At 38.1% G+C, this 24,540-nt stretch overlaps 1 protein-coding gene across 2 annotated transcripts in view; it reads left to right on the top strand.

Moving 5' to 3' along the window:
- The window catches only part of LOC148835254 (semaphorin-3F-like), a 105,627-nt gene that overhangs the window by 62,312 nt on the left and 18,775 nt on the right, over positions 1–24,540 (top strand). The window contains exons 3-10 of one of the 2 annotated variants that reach the window (XM_088916113.1): positions 1,585–1,745; positions 2,100–2,162; positions 5,542–5,661; positions 8,035–8,124; positions 12,501–12,594; positions 14,692–14,811; positions 16,176–16,315; positions 18,446–18,560. In XM_088916113.1, the coding sequence (XP_088772239.1) occupies positions 1,585–1,745; positions 2,100–2,162; positions 5,542–5,661; positions 8,035–8,124; positions 12,501–12,594; positions 14,692–14,811; positions 16,176–16,315; positions 18,446–18,560 (903 nt within the window). The remainder of the gene's footprint in view (positions 1–1,584; positions 1,746–2,099; positions 2,163–5,541; positions 5,662–8,034; positions 8,125–12,500; positions 12,595–14,691; positions 14,812–16,175; positions 16,316–18,445; positions 18,561–24,540) is intronic. The other variant, XM_088916114.1, reaches the window with a different exon arrangement.

Below are 24,540 nucleotides of genomic sequence, written 5' to 3' on the forward strand. Positions count from 1 at the left end.
AACACAGTAATTTAATTTGTGTTTAAAAAAGTAATTTAGCAAGAATAAAATTAAACTACTTTTCATTTGATTTTTTTTACTCTAAATATAGCTCACAAACCATCAAAGTGACTAATCAAAGAAAATGATATGCAATTACACTTAATTTGTACCCAATACTTATTAGTAATTATTGCCACAATGAAATGTATGATTGATTTGACAGAGGAAAAATAATATTTTTAAAATAAAAAATAATGCTGGCCTTCTTTGTCAATTAGCTTGTAGTTTTTGTCTGGTTAAGGGGAATTTTAGAAATTGAACAGGTCAAGTCAGTATTCTTTGTACAGGTTTTTCTTGCAGTATGTTTGCTTATCTGTATAGGCGCCCCATGAAGAAACGTTTAATAAGAGTTAAAAAAAGGTTTGTGAGGTACTGTACTTGCCTGGCAATAACACGAGACACTGGACTTTTGTGACGTGAAGTGGAAGAGTCTCAGACAGTCAAATTTGTTCTCCTCTCCAGATTGAAAGACAGTTGACTTTTAGCCCTTAAACTGTCAGTCTTTTCCATGACATAGGCTTCATCCAGTTGTGTTTTTCTTCAGAGGTAAGACTTAAAGCTGAGCTGGGCCCACCCAACAGATGGCCACAATGAGCTTTTATTTAAAGACAAACAGACACTGATAAGTTATTGACAGGCTGATGGAAGAGAAGCTCAGGTCCGGCAGCTTTCGCTCGCGTCTGGCCTCTGGAATTCAGCGTATGTCTGTAACCTTTTTAATGAAAGCCATTCCAACAGCGACCCATCACCAGCCATTTATACTCAAGGGCCTGTGATTGTAGTAGTGAGGAGGGGTTCACTTTTTCCAGCTTCATCTGTAAAGAAAACACACCCTGGGCAGGGACATATGTTTTATCTTTGAGACCACAATCACTAATAGGCCTCAGTCACAAATATTTGATCAAGAATTAAATAATATTCAGAATAAAACTGATCTCAGAATAAAGCTTTGAACAGTAAAGTAACCAAAGACTTGGAAATATCCCCTCTAGTTCACTTAAATGCTACAAAATACTTGACTTCAGGCTTTCAGTAGAAGGTTTTAAGGGTTCTCTTGGTCAAGAGTTTTTTTAAAAAAAAATTTTCTCTAACAAAATGTTGAATGGCTGAAGTTTTTTTTCAGAGCCAAAAAGTGCTTTGTTTCATTGTAGAGTCTTGACTGATTGTATGTGTATTTGAGTACCTTTGTGCTATCATTTATCAGCCTTATTATACGAGTGGTGTTTGCACATTGGGAGGTGATCTACTGAATGCCACTGAACTGACAATAAAATCTCAAGCTACCTGCAAAGCAGCATATGCAGTATATGGAGAAGTCCTCTGTCATTGGAGTTGACATTACCAATCATTCATGATAGTCTATTTAGTATAACCTAACCCTGCAATAATGGCATATGTTTAACATGTGGGGCTGCAAATAACATTTCAGAAGCAGAGATGCCACATATAGAGAATTATTTCTGAGATAAAGCACCTTAGCTTGAGGGAAACATGGCCAAAATCTCTCCTTTGACCCTTTTCTCCCCCATTTGCTTTTGACAGAGCTGAAATCCACTGGCACTGCTCATCATTTCTCCTTCTTGTTGAATACTACGGATTACCGGATCCTCCGAATGGATGAAGACCATGACCGGATGTATGTTGGGAGCAAGGATTACATCCTTTCACTGGACCTACATGACATCAACAAGGAGCCTTTAATAGTAAGAGGCTTTTGCTACAGATGTCATTCATTCGTGTCTATGCAAAATGATCCTATCCACAGGTTATTGACTGTTAAAGACTTTTTTTTTACCTGAACAATATTTAAAATTTTGAATAGTGTTATTAATATGGTCTGTTGTGAAAAATTATTTCCTTACATCTGACATCCCCCTAGACAATTTTGAGAATGCACTGCATGGCTGTTTCTTTCAAAACTGTCTTCAACAATTAGCCAAGAAGATGTGCAGGCAGATTAAAGTAGCATGTGGATACAGAATTAACTGCACTTTGTACTTCTGTGGAATAACTGTACTTGTGGTTGTTGGTGACTCAAAACTTGCTTTTTTTTACAGATCCACTGGCCAGTATCTCCACAGAGAAAGAATGAGTGTGTTCTATCTGGGAAAGACACAAATGTAGGTTTGACTTTTGGAAACATTTTTGATGAAGTGGTTTGTATTATGTAAGAGGAAGCTCACTGTGATTTAGCAACAGCCCTTAATATTACAGGTATCACACATGTTCAGACTTGATAGTAGAAAAAATAACTGAGATCTTAACTCATTCTAATCAGTATTAGTTTTGCTAATTTCAGTTAACTCTGAAAACCTACTGTACATGCTGGTAAGTCGTGGTACCAACATTACACTGGGTATTAACACATTTGTTTGGAAATTTATAAAATCATGGCAGTATATGTGTAAAGGTGTGCACACACATTCACTAAAATTTATCTTTGTATATTTGTGCCACAGGCAGGTCCTCTTAATATGATATGAAAAGCTAGCACTCTCCAAAAACCATCCCCTAGAAGAGCAAACTTCCTTTAAAATAAATAGAAAACCAAAGAAAATGAGAACAACACTGAAACAGATGATAGATGGAATTTGTGTGCTTCATACTGCTGTTGATCTCCTTATTGCAGTTCTCCATTAAAATAGTTTTAATAAATTGTGTGAACTACATTGATTACTAACCTAGCTAAGTACAAATCCTACAATGTCTGGGTGTAATGTTAGTATGTGCCTGTAGACATGTTCAATATTTATATTTGATAAATGGGAAAGCAAGGGGCTTTTTGATATGTACAGCCGCTGGGCAGTGTGTAATTGCTGGGTACTATGGAGGCCATGAAGCTCAATGTGAATGAAACCTGAAAATAAACAGCAGAAGAGATCTTGTAGACCAATTCCAATAACAACAGTTATGATGGAGAAGGGATTAAGAAAACAGCAGTTGTTGAAATGGCCTGTTCAGCTCCAGGGCAGAGAATGTGCTTTGTGTGTCACCACTGCCGTTGCTGACCATGTTTCCCTGCCTATCTCCACTTCCATCCAGCTTCTATTTATTTTCTGACTTGAACACAGATGAATTAAAAAAAAAAAAATTAAGATGTTATAAAAACACTGGCCTGTGCTCCTTTTGAGACTTTAGGGTTGTGCTAATTTATATACTCAGCTTGGTTTCTTCAGACTCCTTACCCTCTCAGTGGCTCAGACAGCATGTCCCTCTCTTTTTTATTTTTTGCTGTTTTTTGCTGTGGCTGGGCATAGCAGCACACGTTTATCTGCTGAGATTTTTCTCTTCCATTTGCTCATTGAAAAGGCTTTGGTTAATTTCAACTTCTTGCCCCTGCGATGGACTGGTGTCTTGTTCAGGGTATATCCTGCCTTGCGCTTGTTGGATGTTGGGAGATTGTTGGGGTTTCATCTCCCCAGAAACCCCATATTGGATACAATAAAAATGGATGGAAGAATCTTTCTGCACATTTTCACTTGTCTTTTTATTATTTAATGCATCACATATAGCTGCCCATTTGTTAGTGTGATCTTAAAGATCACATTGTTCACTACAGGCTTCCTTGAAAAGATGTCTTTTTGTCATTATCAATTTGCTACATCATTGTGACCACCCTATGACAATCGCATATTAAGAGAAGGATTAAACAGGTCTGCTTTAAGAATGTTTGCTTAAGGAGGAATTCCCATGTTCTCTAAGATTGCTGGGGTTCTGTAATGCCAGACTTGTTCCGGACAATCCCACACCACCTTTAAACACACACAAAAATAATAATCACTCTTCAGGGAACAAAAACATGACCCCTATGACCTGCAGAAAGAGAAGAAAAAGGAAAAAAAACATCCTTACGCAGATTACCTCTAGGTAAGACATGACAAAAAGGAATGTGATGCCATAATTTAGCAGAGCAATTGAGAGGCAGAATCATTTGTACGTTTTTCATAATGTAGCCGTAAGTTTAAAGCAAATACCTTTTTACAGAAATACCACCATTGAAAGCTTCCATCTGGCTCAAAGGTTTGTGTATTCAATTATAATCATGGGTAGAAACCAGAGCATATTTGAATTACTAAACATTTCATTTATCTCCCTGGGAGAGAGAGAATTTGTCGCTAATAACTGGTGTCTCCTGCTGACATGAGGATTGTTGGCCAGTATTGTATGGCAGGCATGTTCATTTGCATGTGCTTGGCTTTCTGGTACAGTTTTGCTTTAGTTTAGATTATAGTGCTCCTACAGATTGTTGTGTAAAAAGACAGGTCCTTTACTCATGCTGTTTTCAGATCATTAGCGTGACTTTCACCTTGAATTCACCAAACAACACTGTCTGCGCCACTTATCACTGCTGTAATTTTAGTATTACAGTTTTAACCTTCCATGAATTAAGACTATTTGGAACTATTAAGAATAATTCCAGTAATTAAGAATTAAGAGGTCATTGTACAAGGATTTAAATGAAAAAACTGCTTTTTTATTGTTGGTGTGTGAACACACACTATATCTATTTTAATTCTGAGATTGTGAGGTAAACCGAGAAAGCTCATCAATCAGGCCTGGAACAATGCAAAGGTTAAGCCAAAAGAGTTGTGGTAACCATGGCAATGTGTAAGCAGGCTCGCTTTGGGGAATTATGATGATTAAAAAAATTAGCAATTCATAAAGGACAGCTTCTTTCTAGAAGGTCCATAAATTAGTAAATGAGGTGATGGCAGTATCGCAAGGAATGGCTTGAGGACCTCTGTGATAATCTAATCTGTAAAGGACTTTCACTAAATAAAGAAATGGACCAGAATATTCCTGCTATCAACAAATTCTTTTTTACTAATTCACACACATTTCAAATACAAATTTCTCTGAGCTACTCAAAGAAAATATGCAAACACCTCTTGCATCAGTATGAAAAAAACACCAAATTCTGAATTAAATGTCAATCAACTATATGCATGCTGAGCAACAGAAGAGTCACTGTGAGGTTACTTGTTGATATAATTAGAGTGCAGGTTTTTATTACCACATAAAAGACAGCACATTCCCCAACAGAGAGCTGTATGTGGCTACCACAGGGAGCCAAATTATATTATTGTGGTATGCATAGCAATAAAGGTGTTTTGAATCTGAATTGTGGATCTTAGGGGGACTTGAAGAAGTCCAACAGCCTGAATTTGGTGCTTGGCCCCCCACCAATGTTTATAAAAATTCAGAAAATTTTAAACTGCTTCAAGATGTATTTTCTTCTTGGACTGAAAGCATACACCCAATGTGAAGTCTACTGAGATAGTCTGATGGTGTATTTCTGGCTCTCTATGTGTTTGGTGGGCCTTGCTCTGGAAGAAACTTGGTAATACGGCACTTTTTAGCTAAGAGTTTAATTTAATAACTGAAGAGAAACTATTTTTAGAGTTCGGTTATATTATTATATTTCCAGTCTTCATTGATTCAATTTTTCTATTTTATTTTTTTCTTTTTAACAACTATTATCCTCATTTCTATTTCTAGGGTGAATGTGGGAACTTTATCCGTCTACTTGAACCATGGAATCGTACCCACTTGTACGTCTGTGGGACTGGAGCCTACAATCCTGTCTGTACCTACGTTAACCGAGGACGCAAGCCACAGGTAACCAATTCCAGTCTGGACTGAAGCCAAGACGGGCTTGTTGCTCAAGGTTTCTTTCATACAATCTTCTCAGGGTTTTCATAGGTGAGGATATCGGGTCATTGGTCTAATTCATCAAGAAGAGGAATTCATCCCCTAATAATTCTTTTATCATCTTTTTTAAGATGAGAAAGAATCTTCCTTTTTTGTTGTTTTCATGTTCCTTGTCTCATGTATCGGCCATCACTCATCTCAGTGCTTTTGAAGTCAAAGTCTTTCATAAGGAGGGGGATCAACTTCATGTACCAGTGAAGTGCAGCAGTCATTCTGTGTGATTCAACAGACCAGATGGAGAAGTTAAACATTGTTTTACCATTTGAATCAAAAGGGAAATTTGCAGACTGAAGTGGGACTCAGTCAGGCTTGGATTAGAAATTCTGGAGCAGAGGGAAGAGCACCAACTACTGGTCTACCGACATCACTTTATTCTCCTGGTTTTCCTTAGAGGTCTCCCATCTCAGTACGGACCAGGTCCAGCCTTGCTTAGCATCTGAACCGATCAATCTAAAAGGTTTTAATAGTGCTGTTTTGATATTCATTTGTTATTTTTCTAATTTCTTTATTAATGATTTCCAAAACAGTGTATAGTTAATTCTTTCATACATGTATTCCTCATCCTTGCAGGTAGGTTCGAAAGCAAGCACATGCCAGTGGTGGCATTCAGTATTGCATTGATTCTTAATAAAGCCAAGAGACAGGACTAATAGCTTCACAGTGTCAGAGTGACCCCTACTGATGAGGTTTGCAAAAGCAAAGCGGAGTAGTCCTAAACTAGCTACTGACCAACACCTGAATTGGGCATGTATTAATCCTTAACTTCTCCTCGGAAACTAAACAAAGCGCTTCTGTTAGTGTGCACGCTGTGGAAATTGGATGATACTGAAATGCCTTCAACTGGAAAGCAGATGAACTGGGTCATTTGGAGAAGGAAACAAATCTTTTTCCCTTTTTTTTTTGCCCCGGCAGTACATGGTGAGAGGTTCATCAGAGAAGCCTCTGAAATATTCATCATTAACAAACTGGTCTCCCTTCCATCAACAACCTTGTTATTCCCCTACATAGCCCCCCCCCCGGCCTGTGAGCCAAGCCATGGCAGCTGCTGTCCCTAGCGGCCTGTTACTCCTCGGCCTGTTTAGTCTCATAGTTTAATTGTGGGGCTTGAATTTCCACATCCGAGCCAGCTAATCCACTTTGGGTGTATTCCCTTTTTTGCAGTCCCCCCCACACACACACTTCTTTTAATTTTTTAAATCCCTCACTTGATTTTTAATGATAGTTAAGGGGATTTTAAAAAAATAATTAGCTACAGGTCATTTGTTGAGAATTGCTCCCCTTGTCCTTGTTGAGAGGTTGACGTAAGGACTCAGATGCATTCTGCACTCCATTCTTATGTTTATGCTTCTACTGCTCCTCCTAGGTTTCCAACATATTCACATGAAAACCACACAGGGAACATGTGGCCCAAGCAGAGAAAGCATGTGCAGTCTACATTGACTCCAATTTTATTTCACTGGGAAACCGTTTCTTAAGGACTGTTTAGTGAAATGTAGTTCTCTCTTGATCTCAGAGCTTTGCTTACCAAGCAACCTGTACTGTATTCAAAATGCAGCTAAGAAACTCTCACAGCTTGTAATCATAAAAGTAGCTGTCCCAGTAGTAGAGGTAAGGAATTTAGTTTCATTGTCTCATTATTACAGTGCCCATCAATCTTCTATCTCATTTGAATTGTTTTTCTTCTACTGTGTACATTTAACTTTTAACACAGATATACATATTAGCCTTTCACTTCACTGATGCAGCTCTTGATAATCATTTATTATATAGATATAATTATATATAGGTATAAAGCCTACAAACTACTTTTTTTCATCATTTAACCACAGAATGAAATAACATTCCAGCTGTACCAGCTGCTATGTCTTCTGCTACAGACAGTGCGGGACAGATTGCAAGTATTTACAGTAGTTTCTTCTCGATATTTTAGGCCTTGAGATTTCTACTGGCACAACGTTCTTCTTTGTTCTCCCTTCCCATTGAGTTACACTATACAGTAGACAGAAAATGTCCATGTTCTGTCTTTCACTTTCCACAGTTTCAGAACTCCACTTGATGGGACACTTTACTGTATATTTCTTCCTCGTGTTTTCTGTGACAGAAAATGATGACTCCTCCTTCCCAGTCGCTTAGTCACTTGGACGTCGTGGTAAACTGTTGCTCACGTCTTCCTCCGGAGCAGTGGGGGGCCTCCACGGCCGATTGTTTTCCCAGAAGCGGCACCAAGACAATTAGCCGCTGGCGGTTAACCCCTCCCTGTGTCGTGTCTTCTGTTTTTAGGCCCCCTTAAACCTACAGATGCCTCAGCCAGGAGGGAGGGCCAGTCGAGCAGCAGACTTCACTACTACGGCAGAGCCAATGGAACATAAGGTGGGGCATGGGCTTGGGTCATGTGCCCATCCTGTGCATGGGCATCCTGCCTGCCCCCGAGCCCTACCCATCATGGGCTGGGAGTCGGGGTGCCATCCCACACTGGGTCAGATCCAGCACGCTCTCTGCGGGGGGGTGCATGTCTCTGCCACTTAACATTTACTTTATTTTTAGACCTTTTTATTTTTACAGCCTCCCTGAAGGCAATGAATGCCCTTGACCATATTTATGGTGAAATCACCACTTTTTTTTCCTTCAGCTAAGCATGCCTCTTCTCTCCCATTTTTTTTCTCTTTCAAATCCAAAGTTTAATTTTTTGGCCATTCTTTTGCTCAGTCTATCATATGCCCTCAGTACCTCTTTATCTCAAACCTTTCACAAGAAGTGGGCTTCAGAGCTGAAGACTGACTGCTGCTTGCCCAGATGGAGGAAACCCTGCATGCCTTAAGACCTTATTCTCTCCAGTGTGAATACTTGTGTGTATTCAGAACAGCGCAGTTTGGCTTTTCTTATTGGTTTCACATATTGTGAAAAAAAGCCACTTTACACTGGTTCACAATGGCTAGGTGTTGTATCTTATAAAGTGTTCACATGAATCAGTCTACCTACCCTGCCTGTTACTGTTCTAGTTCAAATTGTGTATGTCATTGTCAGATGTATCAAAATCAGCAAATGAAGTTTTTTACTGCAAACAATTTGCTTGCATAATTTTTTATGCATGTTCTGGCTTGAACAATCCCAGAAGATGCAGAATCTATTATTTAATAGTAGATGCAGGAATATAATAATAGTTACAAATAGTTACAAATCAGAGGAGGCCATTTAAATAAAGCAAATGTTCGTTGTTCATATATAATTTGGCCCATACAACTCATCAGTTACTCGTAACTGATCCAAAGATCTCATCTGTTTTTTGGCAATATGGCTGGGTAGCTTTGTTCCAGACACCCACAACCTTTTCCTCTCATTTTAAATGCACTTCCCTGTAGTTTCCATTTGTGTCATCAAGTTCGTATTTCACTGTGGATCCCACAAAAGTCCATTCGGCTGACTTTGTCACTACTCTTAAAAATGTATTCTGTCCTGACGGTTTTAAAAGATCTTCATCTCCACTAATGGGTACCTTTGCACACTTCGTTAAGAATTTTGAATATTTCATTTAGGTTTCCTTATAGGCTTATATGTTAAGTATAGGCATTGACACAGTCTGTCAGTGTACTGTACAGTAGGTTAAACATCTGAGGCCTGGAGTGTATCTGGTTGTTCTTCTCTGGACTGATTGCAGAGCAGCAGTATTTTATATGGCATCTGAATCAGCGTATAACATTGCAAATGAGTTCTTACTAGTATATTGCACAATTTTGACACAACATCCCTAGATTTCAATTCTTCACTTTTAGTCACATATCCTAATACCGTATGCTCTTTTTTGTGTCTCCACATCTGTGCAATGCTGCAGTAGCTTGGTAAACAATGTACCTTTTACACTCTACTTTGTGGACCTTTCTTGACTTGTGTTTCGAGGAATTTATCTTCAGAACACCAAACATATCTCCATAACAAATGTGGAGGTTAAAGAAACATGGTTTATGGTTTCATGTTACTGTCATCACTAACATCCTAAACATGATGGAAAAGCCAATTCCTCTGCTTTAGTTAAGCTGGTTGTCTGTCTCTACTGATAATCAATAACTATTTACGAATACTGGAGTCTGAATCTTCCATCTTATTGTTGTCTTTCAGTCATTCATGTCCACACCCTCAATAATGTTTGCTAATGCTTAGCTATGCATGGAGCTTCTGTTTGCACAGTTACTGTTTAACCTGCCTCTGCAGTCTTTTGTTAACCCTAAGTAAAGAGCAGGCTTCTATGGTCAGCAGCTAACTGACTGAAATACCAGAAATGCTGTTCTGACCATGACCATTATTTCAGCATTTAAGGGCTACAACTGTTCTTTGGTGCTAAACAATATTTATCCATTCACATCCCAAGTTGATTTTAGCTGCTTTTTTTCTGTTCTTCTTGGTGACCTCTAGACTACAATTGTAGGTTTCATTGGAAAAACATTTTTGTTTGCAGGGAAATTAGGCCCTCAAGGCATCACCTGCCATTTAATTACCATGAAGGACTATTGCTGGATCATCCTACAGAATCCTCACAGTCCTCTGAGTTAAATACAAAACAAGAAAACCTTTTTAACTGTTTACAGATCTACATCAGGCATTGTATTTCAGAGTTTTGGATTTATCTGGAAACTGTGTGGCACCCAGCCCTTGATACTAATGTAATGCGATGTACAACCGAATAAGTAAAGGTTCTGTAGCAGACATTTCACCACAGAACCACAGAAAAGTTCCAAAGTGATCTGCAAGCAGAATTAACCTGCAAGTTGTATTGTATTTTCTGCAAACCATCTCAAAGTCGAGAGCAATATGTCTGTTGGATTAAAAGAAATGTATTAACGAGCCTGCTTGTTTACAATGTAATAGGACCACTTCAAGTTACTGGAAGTTTGGTTGCCACAGGTATGGCAATGCGCATAACTGGAAATGTTGTGTATTTTGTAATGTAAGTTGGGAGATTTTACATGTTACGTGTACATTATACTTTCATTGTGGTTTGAAATGCACTCATCAATGCCGATTCTTTCTGATCCTGAAATATAAAAATAGTGTTAAAGTTCCCCCTTAAAAATACCGTGGTTCCAATTACAGATTTCATTCACAGCACTGAATAATCTTTGAATTTTAATGTAAATATGAAAAAAAGATTATATTTTTATCAAGAGATGATGTGATGGTAAAAGAACATTAGTGATGATCACATAATTTAATCATGTAAAGTTTGAGTACAGGGTAGAGTGCCCCCATAATTATGGGATTTACAATTTCTTGCCATGAAACCCTTGTTAAATTGTATTCAGTCTTTTCTTTAACAACTGAAAGGGTTTTATATTTGCCAACTCAGTGTTTATTGGGATACAATGGTAAAATACAAAAAAATAACTATTAAGAATCAGTGTATTTAAAAGTGAATCCTTCTTTACTTAGCATTGTTAAGAAGATATTTACAGTAAGCTATAAAATTGGGTAACCAAGAAACCAAGGACTGACTTTGGCCCAATCTGTCCTATAAAATGGTCAATACCTTTGAATTCGAATTCAAATGACCTCAGAAAAAGATTAGTTAATGCTTATCACTCTGGAGAGGGCTAAAAAAAACCATTTGTTACTTGTTACTTGTTAACGTTTTGGGGATCATCCGCTGCCAAACAGACGACGAATGGAAAATATTCAAGATCATAATGACTCTACACATTGCCCGTCATCCTGCAAAGAATTCCTCAAGTGTCACCTGGAAAATCATCCAGGACGTCCCTTAGAACCCCAGAGTGAAATCGAAGGATTCACATGCCTCTCTCGCTTCAGCTAATGTCAGTGTTCACGCCTCATCCATCAGGAAAAGACTGAATAGGAATGGTTTTCATGGGAGGATAGCGAGGAAGAAACCACTGCTCTCTAAAAAGGTTATTGTCTCCCATCACATAGTCACTAAAGAGCACCTGGACAATCCACAAGACTACTGGAAGAATGTTCTCTGGACAAGTTAAAAGTTGATCTTTTTGGTCACAATGAGAAATAGAATTCTTTGTATATAGAACCTTCTATATAAACAAGGTTTTATATGAAACACAAGTAGAAAATGTCACAGCAAAATGATTACAAGATAGAGTTTGTTTAGTTATGTGCAAAAGAGAAGTTTCTAAACAGCACAGAAAGTTCATTCAGTTTATTGTAAGCATATCTTTATTTGGATGTAAGCTTCAAAGGTCAATAGGCCCAGAATAGGCATTTAAATTGGTCCTATAGTTTTAAGTCAAAGCTTTAGGTATTTCCCCTATTTGATTAAGTGAAACGTATTGCTTTCCCCAAGTAAGCAGTTTTACAGAATACATGAAGCTTCAGCAAGACTTTGCTGTTGTTTATTATTGTGTCATTGCTTGACTTGATGTGGACCAGCAAATCAGCAATGAACTCACAAAACTTGTCTTTGGATGACTGTTTCTGCTGCTAGTCCTAATCTGTGTGTTAGTGATGCAACACCTAAACACTATCGGACAAAGGCAAAGAGCATGACGAACTGGCCACTTCAGACTTGATAAGCTCTGCTGTGTCCAGCTAAGTCCAGAAGTCCTGTGCATTTAATACACAGAAACTGGGGTTCTTACAAAATCTCCCAACAAGCAGCTCTCCATAAACAGTCTCTTTAAAAGCTTAAGGAGTTCCTAATATTGCCATAAAACCAAATCAATAATGTTTGCCTAATGTATACTGTTTAAGTATTTATAGATTGTAGTCTGTGTTCTTCTTTCCAGGAATACATCTTCCGCCTGGAGCCAGGCAAAGTGGATTCAGGGAAAGGGAAATGTTCATATGACCCTAAACTCAACAGTGTGTCTGCTTTGATCAGTGAGTATTCCCTGTCTGGGATGGTTCTTTCAAACAATTATAAAGAAATCACATTTTATGAAAAGAGAATTCTATTTCAGACATTAATTTTAGGTCCCTAAGGAGTGCTGTAATAGCTCCTTCCCAGTCTCCATCATGCCAGTTGTGTACTCTGAGTTCTTACTGAAACCTCCTAAACGGAGCACTGCTAAAACATTGTGGTAATGTTTTGGGCAAAACAGACAACTTGGAAAATTGATTTTACATTTTTTCCCACGGGATATATTAATACAGAATTTTTATCATACTTTTCTCATGAAGTTATGTCTTAATTTATCTATATTTGTCTAGAAAGAAATGAAAAGGGATAGAAATGGCCTTTAGAATGTGTCCTTTGAGAAAAAGACAGTTCAAATGTAGCCACTTCAGATCCTGGTATTTAAAATAGATGAGATGAAGGAATTTGCAGAAAAGCATGGTCTTACAGCATGACACAGGCATTTCAAAAATATTTTTTTAACTCTGCCCTGTTCTCTGCAAAATGGCCTTCGTGATCAATATTCTTTATTACTGCTTTCTTGTCTTCCTTGTTTATCTCCACACTACTTTAACACATAAGAAGGCAAAGCTTTTTAAAAAATATATTCAGTTTTCAACAAGCTGATGCATTTATCAGTCCATCTTACTTCTTGAATATGAAAAGGCTAGATTGTCAGATTTGTGCCCTTCTCCCTTCCCACATGAATGCTGTCCCAACTGAACAGACTGGAACAAATGACCGTGATTTAAACAAATTTGCTCTCCGTCTGTTTTAATCGGATTCAACGCTGGGATTAGGTACAGTTCTTGAGGGGCACAACATGGGCACGCATTGGAAACAAAGTTCTGTGAATGATTACACATGTTGCTCCCCAGCTTGCTGCCTTCCCCCTCCCCTTTTCATCATTGCACCTCAAATCACCATTTTCATGGCTAGCTGTCTGGCAAGAGGACAAGGATGGTCAAGTGTTTCAAAATGGCAAGAGTATGCAAAGAATTTGGTTTCATCTTTAAAGACTGCAGTTCTTATTCCTTACTGTTTCCTCACCACAAATGGCACCACTCCCTTCACTGCCATGCTGAGACACCTGCTCATAGATGCTGAGCTGAGGCAGCTGCTAGTTAACCTCCTCCAGGCAGCTCCTGCTGCTTAACAAGGCTGAGTCTTGGCCTCCCCTTGACCACTTAAGCCACCTTGCCCTGCACATTACAGAGTGCTGTTCCATCTGACTAAGCCAACTGTTCTATACATTCTCTGCATCTGCTTGGCTGAACCTCTGACAGTTTACAACTGTAGGTTATTTCTTAGAGACATGGAGCTACACAGCTCAGTATAGACATAACCAACACACATGCCTGCTTCTGCAGTTTAATGATCTCAGACCCCTAAAGGGCTCTGACATGGCATGGATACCTTACTATATTAGATCACTGAATGCTAATGTAGCAGTTACGTCAGTCCTATTCCCTGATCAGTATCATCCTTTGAAATTGCATTTATTTACTTCTGTGTAAATCTGTGCCATGAATACATGTTTACTTAAAATGCTTAGATTATTTAATTAAAAAAGCATTCTTCATTAAAGAATTAAATTAAATAAGTCAGGATATAACATAATTGGGAAAAAAACAACAACTGCAGTAATGTGAAGGAGACAAATGCAAGACCACATGTATCCAGACAGAGCCCATTTAGGTTCTCCTAACTGCTAACATTTCTCCTAAATGGAGATTCTCTGCATGAATGATGCACCACAGGGGTTTACCAGCATCTGAAACGCAGCCATTTAATTCAATCCTTCCCATGTGGGCCCAAGTGCTAAAGAAGTAACTGACACAGAAATCCCAGTGATGACACACTGAAACTATTCAGTTGAGTCTGGGGAGTGTGACACAGCGATGGACAGGGCACCTGTGTTTGGCGATGGCCTTCAATGTAAGAGGATCTTTCTTGCTTTGTGCCCAGGGTGCTAGCGCTTGAATATCAAAGAGCCGAAGAAGTTGGCTCCTCTCCTTGGATTCCATAGCTGAAGTGTGTTCTGAACTCTGATCTATGTCCTTCTCTGTCTCCTTGTATAGATGGTGAGCTCTACGCAGGAGTTTACATCGACTTCATGGGGACGGATTCTGCCATTTTCCGCACTCTGGGGAAACAGACAGCCATGCGCACAGACCAGTACAACTCCAGATGGTTAAATGGTACAAGTGCCCATTAACGTTGTGAGGTTTAAGAAGAATGGCCCCAGTTTTCCTTGCATTTTGTAACTTGTAACTGTGTTTTCAGTAATTGTCTAAATTTAGCAACTTGACTCATATACTACAAGCCTTTCAACACATTTGGGATTGCCACTTTTCATTTATTGACTATAGGTTTGTATAACTTCAATACAAAATGTGGACACTCAGGTTTCCATGTAGCTTGAGTATAGATGCGGCTCTTTCAGTAGAAGCGATTCCTATTTTATTTTGTCTGTAACTGTCTACAAAGTGTACACTAACACCTGTTGGTAATAATTCAGAAAAGTGGGATATCTATATATTTAGCTTTTTGTATACTGTTTAAATTTGTTCGATATGCAGTGGCAATTGAAAATCACATAAATTGTTGATGGACAGATGACAAGATAGTGTTTTCTTGCCAAGCAGCCAATTCCTCCTGCCCTTCTCAATAATCCTCTTATCTAATGAAGTATAATTTAGTCATCCTGCAGACAGGTGGTTGGTCATATTAAATTGTCACCTCGTCTGTGGGAGCCCTGATCAGTCCTTCAGCTCTCAACTCATGGGTTTGAAGCCAGCTACTAGAGCATTAATCAGCAAAGGCTTACAATCCAGCTCCATTCCAAAAGTCCTTCAAAATGATTTTGCCCTGTGTGTCTCATCTGGGGAAAACCTTTGCCTTCATTAATCGTTTAGCTCTACAACAGCTTGTTTTCCTTTAATATTGCATATAAAGAACCAAATCTGGTGTGACTATGTAGGCACATTCTAGACCACTGTGTCACCTGTTGTCACCTGCTGTACTGTCTATATATATTGAGTTTTCATGAGAGACATTTTGCATAACAGAGTGCACTATTTTTGTACCCAATTCCATGAAATAATTAACACACAGCAGGTTAAACTAAATGTAAATAATAAAAATTAAACCACACAATGTTTAGATTAATGACAGGAAAGGGTGGAACTTGCAGCTGTCTGGAAATCAACAGCTGCTTATGTCCTGCAGAAATTATAATTTTACTAATTTGTTTAGTCAGATTATTGTTTTCATTAATCTCATGTATGTAGAGGATACCAGGAGACCTTTTTTCCTTTGAGAACCACCGTTTCCCATCACAAAGTTAAAGTCCTTTGACTGTTAGGTTGAACAAATTCACTTTTCTTTTTGTTCTCTGGAAGATCTTCAGTATTAATCTTCCCTAAAGGTAGTTTCCAACATTTTAAATAAGAGGCTTTTTCTCCCAAAGAAATCATTCAGCTTCTGTAACACTTAAGACTGCTTTGTTCTTTTTCATCACCTGTATGCCCCCTTACACCTGCCTCTTTTGTGTCTTCCTCAGACCCTGCATTTGTTCATGCTCGCCTCATCCCTGACAGCGCTGAGAAAAATGACGATAAACTCTACTTTTTCTTCCGGGAGAAGTCTTCGGAGATGGGTCAGAGTCCTGTGGCCCAGTCACGCATTGGCAGAATTTGTCTGGTATGTTGAAGTCGGGCGTCTTAATTCTCCTACAACTGAATGTAGCAAAAACTGAAAAACAGCCTGAAACAACAAATCTTGCAAATGTAGAAGCTGCCTGAGGCAGTTCTAATTTTGACTTAAAAGAAAAAAAAAGTTCCTTAATTGAACACAAGAAAATAATTTCAGGTTGCCTTGCTTTTGTGCGTAAAATGAGGTAATTTGATCATGCCTTGCACCATAACATTAGAACATGTTAAATATGCACGAAACCCTCAGGGAAAATTTACAAATGGTAAAAGTGTTTTATAGTTTTTTTTCTTTTTCTTAATGTTCCATGTTATTTTAAACAGGAATTATAAAACAAACTGGAATAATTAGTTTAGCATTTTATTTTGCTATAATGTACATACAGTATATGTTCTTTTCAATTTCCTGATCTGCTGCACATTATTTCTAGAAATTATTTCCTGCTGTATGTATGCAGCATATCCAACGTTTTTTTCATGTCAATTACTGCTATAGTATAATAACACAAATTGGTGATGTATTTATTTCTAAACTGTAAATCAAAATTCCTGAAGAAACAGATACCAGTTTTGCTGTAGTTTACTGCTTCTTTAGTCTTAATGGTCTTAACTCCTAAAATGGTGTTGTATTAGGCTTTTTAGATCTCAAGTTATACGATATTATCAGGCAAACTAGTCAGCAGAATCAATAATGTGCAAAGAGAGTTTTCTGTATCATAAGACAAGACACTGACTTTGAATCACTGGTGACCAGTCGGTCCCAATCATGGAAACTTTAACTTTTGTAACCTACGCATATGGGGGTCCTGAGATGTTTAGCATGTCAGTAAACAATCCTTTTCCTCAGTGGAGAAAGGGGCAGCTGGACCACCCTTCATCACTGACAGTGCAGCAATCTTCCTGCAAACAGCAAGTCCTGATCTAAAAGGGTACTGAAAGTGAAAAGATTCTTTCTAAACATGGCTGCTGTCCAAAACCATCTCCCTTTGACCTGTCAATGAATCAAACGTTTCACAACAATCTCTTGATGCAAACATTTCCGGCTCCCCTCTATAAAGAGAGGAATGAAGAAAAAACAAACAAACCACAATGTCATCCCTTCCTATAAACCCGCAATGAGAGGTTCTTGCGCAGCTTGATGGTGTTAGTTTACACAGAGCGCTGTTTATCTGGCTGTGTTTGCATCACTCGTGCTCCAACCTCTGCAGATTCTCACTGGTTGTTTATAAAAGTAGGGCTGTTCGGGACCTTCGGTATAAACGTTTAATTTTCCCTGTTTTCTTTTGGACTGTTCTTGGGGGATATTGCTTCAGTGGTTTGAGTGCAGAGGTCTTGGTTTATATTGCTGTTCAATTCACTAGCTCTTTCCATTAAGCTTATACTTCAGATAGTGTTTTCTGACGCCTTCCTTATCAAGGCTAAGTAAGTTTCAGAGGGCAAGCATGTTATTGGCTGAAATGTGAAAGGACTGAAGTGATAAATCATATTTAGTGACTTTACTCATCCATATTCTGCAGGAATTTGGCTTGTGTCCACAGCAGATGGGGAAAAGCCTCATCTGGTTCTATCTTGGAATTAGAAAATGCATTGTAGCAGTGAAATGTCCTATAATGTGGGCTTGGAAACTGCAAGCCACCATGTTAATCTGTTTTAAAGATGCTCTAGTGTTCCTTTATATTTTTGCATTTTACAATGCATTTCTTACAATGTGATGCATCTTTCAAACACATTGAATGACTATAATCAGTCCAACTACAACAGATTAATTTGTTTTTATTGTTCTGATACAACAGAGGTGCAAAGAGAATTGGTTAAATTGAGGAAATAACTACGACTAAATCACAACTTACAGAAATTGACATTTTACAGTAACCTGAAATACTAAAAATAAATGGTCTAAAAATAAATAGAGGCTTTTGATGTACAGTGCATTTAAAACTTGTAATGACTACTAGAAAGGAGACATGTCCAGTTTAAATGACATTGAAGTATCCTCATTTCCACTTGTGTGTCTTTGTATTAGTTACTGAATGCATGTGTCTGTATATCTGGTCATGTATGAGTTTAGTGGCTGCTCTGTGATTATAAGGTGTAATGTGACAACATGGTTTCTGTCTCTCAGAATGACGATGGTGGGCACTGCTGTTTGGTGAACAAGTGGAGCACCTTCCTCAAGGCCAGACTCATCTGTTCTGTTCCAGGAGCAGATGGGATTGAAACGCACTTTGATGAGCTTCGTGAGTAGACCTCTCTTCCTCAACAGTCAACTACCCAACTTCCCCTTTTCCTTTTAACAGAGTATATTTTCAGTAATTATTTTAAAACAGTCTATGTAGTGTGATCTAAGCATTTCTGTTTCAGAAATTACAGCTAAGGCCTAAGGCATTTCTTAAAAATAAAATCCAATATAGCAAAATGAAAGATGTATCATTATTTTGATAACTTTTGAGCACATTTTTAAATACTTTGGATATTACCCAAACAGCACTGCTCCCAAACTGGCACACAGATCATGTGCTTCATGTGTCTAGTACTGGAAAAACAGGAGTGCTGCTAACAATTTGTTTCCAGCATCCAGCTCAGTCCTCTTTTACTGCTTTGGCTTAGCCACTCTAATCTGTCTGAATAACAACAAGCAGAAACAATGTGAAAGGCCTCACTAGAGCCAGTGTTGTGGTACATTGTGCTGGAAAAGAAGTATCCACTTTTTATCATTCAATATCATTTTCTTGATTTCTTTCTGTATGAATTGCTATGGCTATGTTCTGTCTCCTTTTTCTGATTGGAAGATCAATTATAATGACTGCTTCTTTACATGAAAGTCTGTTGATATGTCAGCCATGTTGTTGAAGCCAATACCCAGGTTTCTTTCAGCTACTAACTACAAAAAGGCTAGATGAGCCTGGTCTCATTTGTAACCTTTCTTATGTGCTTGTGTTCTTATAAAAAGAAAATCCCCACAACTATATTTTGATTCTGCAATATAGCTTTCACTGAGATCAAGCAGGGCATGACCAACGTTTGAACATAAAGTCAACAATGACCAACAGGAACTAAAGTTTTCCTTTAGTACTGTAGTACTTCCTACTTCCTTTAGTACTTAGTAAAGTTTTCCTTTAGTACAGCACTGTAACCCCAGATCTGTCATGCACTGGATTGTCTTTTAAATGGGCTTTTGAAGGTTAAAATTGTAGCCCTGAAGGAGAAACAGGAAATAAGGTTTTCAAGGGAAATAGAGTGAGGTTTTTTTTTTCTTTTTTGTATCACGTTACAAAGAACTGACACATCTACCAGATCACTTTTTGTTTTGTTATTGCACACATGGATCACGCAGAGGCCAAATCAATCCAACTGCACAAAATGTCTGTGATCGTGCCTTTCACAGCCCTCCCCACTCCCTTCTCCTGGTATTTTCTTGCTCCCTCTCTTCCATCCCCAGAGGAGAATTTGAATGAATGGATCCAAAAGGCTGAAATTCCACCAGCTGGTCTGAAACTTGTTCGTTTATCTGGGCCTGCTGCCAAATGGTGATCAGCTGAGGGATAAGTGGGGGGTACTAAATGCCGAACAGTGTTTGTTTTCAGGTTGTCCTCTATTTTGCCCCCAACTTCACCCTCCTCATAACTGTAACAAGTGTAGTGCCCCCTTTTTAGAACTTCACCATACTTACCTTCTGATGGCGAGAATGGTGTTTACCATTCTGAACATCTCCCCCAAGGTAACACCAAATAACACACTTCATTTCACAATGTCAACCTAGACCTTTGAGCATCTACTGACAAGCAGATAGTAATGAGAATCACATACACATATTTTAGAGATGTTGTCTCAAGCAGCTTGAAACGTATAGCTCCCCTTTTTTGTAGGAAAGCAGGGTGATTGGAAACACTTAAAAGACTGAAAGTTATATGTCTAGCTGTTACTGCCAGGCCTTACGTAGAATGTGTTCTGTTCCTAAAGAGGAATTTCTGATTCATTTGCATCTCTAGGGTAGTGCTTTGCTATCTTATTTCCATTCCTGCTTTAAATTAGAACTTGCAGAATGTGGTTCAGGAAGAGCTTAACTGACTCTCAGAGTTTAATATATGGCTAGTCATGCTCCAGAAAAATATGTTAGATTTGAAAGTATAGTCCTATGGGCACATCCATTCCTGACACTGGCTTCAAAAGTGCTTGTTTACACCTTCTGTTTACTTTTATTTTGTTATGATGATTTTCTATCCTAATATAATTAAACACTTTAGCTACATGGCTAAGTAAGTCTTATGCCAGTATATCAGTTTTTGGCTGCTGTATGCAACTTTCAGATTAATATTTTGTAAACAAATGAAGTGATTTCCAAAATGTGACAATTATGTGGCAGCTGGTGTTGAGACATAGTGATTGTAATTCACAAAGTGTTTTTTGTACTTGTGTAGGAATTCTGCCTTCCTCTTATTCATTTGAAATTGAGTTTATACTCCCTTAATATTGTATGATGGTGTAATTGTAATTTCAGTTTACTAAATGTAAAACTCAGACGTAGGTGCCAAAAGACATATTTGTCATGTCATGTTGGTTTAGAAAAATGTATAAAGTTTTAGTTGTAGATGCTGGTACTTTGGAATGTGCTTAGCACAAAAGGGCATATGTAAAACCACATGGAATGTTGCAAATTATTGTACTGAAATAATTTAAGTGCTGTATTAAGCATTCTTAGGTGAGGCTCACAAGTCTTTTGTTTATTCACTCTTTGGCCTATTCACAGCATGAAACTTTAAATCCCATTAGTGTGTTTGAGTCTGATGAACCATAATGAATTTGGTTTCTTATTAAAGCCCCAAATGTGCACTGTGTTTGCTGTGCCACAGACACCAAGCTTTGTTCTATCTGCTTGGTGTTTGTAAGCTTGCGTAACACAATATAGCAAAAGTGTGTGGGCCACCTAAATTGGAATGATCTGTGAAAACTTTTAATTCCAGAATCTGAGCAGGTGATTACAGCACACTGTAATAAATGTGCCTATTTTGATTTAATTGAGTCTTCATTTACAAAGGTCAGCTATAGGGACTACCTCTGATGGGTGGATTAAACCTGGCACAGGTACTGATTTGAAAATGCACTGATTCATTGAATCATGATGGAATAAATTGTATCTCTGCAGTTTAGTGTGATCCCTAGAAAGCTGTTAATGAACAGATGCAGCCCACCATTTCAAAGCAACATATCAGAAGTCCCAGCAGAGCACCGTGGTTAGCATGATAGTCCTGTGCTGCCAGTCAAAGCAACTTCACAGTTACATTTGTAGAAGGAGGTAGAAAAAGACTGATTTTCTCAAACATGCCTCAGCTTGACAATTTGACCTGCATGGTATTAATTGATTGTCTTATACAGCTCTCACTATTGTACAGTCATCTTCCATTTTGGCAAAGAACATATAGATAGATACTTTATTGATCCTGTGAGGGAAATTGCAGTGCAACAGCAGCTTAACACAGACAACACAGCCACAGTGTAACGAATGATACAATAATAATAATACAATACATACAATACAATCAGTAAATACATATGTCAGATACAATATATATGTCAGATACAGTATATCCTGTAATTTTCTATAAACCTACACATTTTGAGTTGTTCATTATCTGGCCCACAGAAGAGCAACAGGACTTGCAAGAATTTAAAGATTCTCCGTGTAAGTGTTCTTTGACATGAAGAAAGGAAAATTAATTACACACTGTAAAAGAGGTGAAGTCCATCACAGAGTCACAGTGACTCATTAGGCCAGAGCTCATGCTGGTTTCTGTAGTGTTAAGCAGAGTAGAGCGCACATGACTCACCCCTGGATAGGACATCCAGTCCAGAACAGGGCTTGGCCCCCAACAATGCTGGTCCCCAAATCCACAGCTGGGTGGTCTGTAGCTGCAAGGCTAAAGTACCTCTTTCAAGGTACGGCAGCAGTGTCTCCAGTGGGGATTTGAACCCACAACTTGTCAGTCAAGAGTCTAGATAATTACCCACTACACTAACCCACCACTGGTTGCCAATACTAACTTTTAGTTAAAAAGTTATTTTGTTGGCTGAGACTCCAAATGGGACGAGGGTTGTAGGCAAGAACCTAGAGTGTGCACATGGTGAAGCATTGCGTGTTTGGTGTACAGTTGCATATACTGTATTACTCTTTTGGAATATATACAAATATTAAGAACTACTCTGGCCCACTAATACTAATATTAAATCGTTGAAGGATTGTATATTTTTTTACCAATTTAGTTTAAACTTCAGAAGAATTGATTGAGCTGAAATTCATAGGGCTTATTTTATATTACTGGAAAGCAGCGTAAATAAACATTGTGTGAAAAATGTGTTGTTTTCTCCTTAACTCAACATTTTCACTTATGTTTAGCCTATGTCCTAAAAAAGCCAACATTGCTGTCTTTTGTAACGTGAAGTTAAAGTGCTACTGTGCTTTCCCACAGGAAATTGTCAGTTTGCACATGCATTTTGCATAAACTTCACGACCTTCGAGACAGGGGTAGCCAGGCAGGAGTTAATCCAGGCAAGTGGTAATAGCATGGTGTCAGAAAGGACCCCAGAGGGAAAAGAGAATAAGCCTGTCTGCAGGACGCCACTATTAGAGCTTAGTTGATTCAGGCAGTGCTGCCGAATGTGCCCGAACAGGCAGCGAGAGACGGCTAGAAAGTATCAACTTGATTCAGATTTTGCTGGGGAAAGGCTGTGATTGAGAATGGGCAGCATTCCAGAAGAAATAAATTCTTTCTTTTTAAGGAAACAAAAAATGTGTATAGTTAGTTTTTATTGCTTACAAAAGCAGGAGGGGAAAGCAATTTTGAGCTTGGATCATTTTGGACTTGCATGTATAAGCTGCGTTTTAATCTCAGTCCTTAAGATACAAAGATATTTGTATAGAATTCTATCATGCTGGAGTTAGATTTGGAGGTTTGTCTAATGTTGTCCTTTTTTTTCCCATATCACCATTGCAGATGTTTTCATTTTTGTTTGTTTTTACAGCAGTGATGCAGTAATAATTATTTTAAATGTAAGATCTGATCTCATCTGACAGATCAAGCTAGCCATGACGGATTCAATTTTATCATCTTTAACGGCGTTCCTCCACTGTCTCTCTCTGTGCATTTCAGTATTTTGATTTTATTATTATGGGTATTTGTGAAGGTTGATGACTGAGGTTTTGTAAAGAACCGAAAACATGGACATTGTGCTTCTCCCGATTTGGATTAGATACTGTACACTCAAAATGAAATTATGACAAAGGCTGCAAAATTAAATAAAGACTTGGCACGCAGTTTGTATAGATGTGGTTCCAGAAACACAAATCACCACTATGACACAAGCTATCAAAGACTTTCACTTAATTTAAAGTAGCTGTCTTTTCTATCACCGCAACAATAAAATGAAAAAGTTGATTTTCAAAGCTGGCTCTGATGGAAAGAGTCCAGTTAATGTAAAATATAAATGATAATTTAGATGCATATTCATGTGATTCTGTAGGAATAGATTTCAAAGACCTACCCGCCAGTTGTCCACAGGTTTAATCCTCTGTTTTTTAAAGCTGTTTAGGGTGAAAGGAAACAAGTACTAGCAAAGCTAGAATTTATCATTGTTTGGACACACCAAAAGAAATCCTAAGATAACTAAATAATGTAGCACATTCCAAGTTTCCTTTTTATTCTTTTTTCTTTCCGTCTATAGCCCAGAGGTCTGTCAAGCTGGCGTCAGATATATTATGAATTTCTCTGTTTTGTTTGCCAAATGTTAATTCCTTTTCTTGTTCTTGCCCCTCCCCACTCGCTTTACCTGTCTCTCTTCTCAGAAATTAATGCAACAATACTTTATGCAACAATAACAAATTCACTAATGGCAAAACCTATCTGGAAGTATTTATTATATCATACTTCGACATTCTTTTTTTTTACTTCAGTCGGTTTCTCTTTGCTTGCACTTGGGACAATGAGTAAACCAATACCAAAATCTTTTTTTAAAAAAAAGAATTTTGGAAACAACTTTCTTCAGCTTAATTAACAGAGGCGTCTATCTTTGTGGTGGGGAAAAAATGTATTTATTTTTGTTAGTTTTCAAGCATACCAAAGGACAAGACAAAGCATAACAATTCCCCACTGCGCCAAAATCCCTTTACTTGTCCCCCTTTCCACATTTCTACTTAAGGACCCTAAAATGTGGACAAGAAGCTAG

The sequence above is a fragment of the Atractosteus spatula genome, chromosome 5 (assembly GCF_055471065.1).
Source record: "Atractosteus spatula isolate fAtrSpa1 chromosome 5, fAtrSpa1.hap1, whole genome shotgun sequence".
Classification (NCBI taxonomy): domain Eukaryota; kingdom Metazoa; phylum Chordata; class Actinopteri; order Semionotiformes; family Lepisosteidae; genus Atractosteus; species Atractosteus spatula.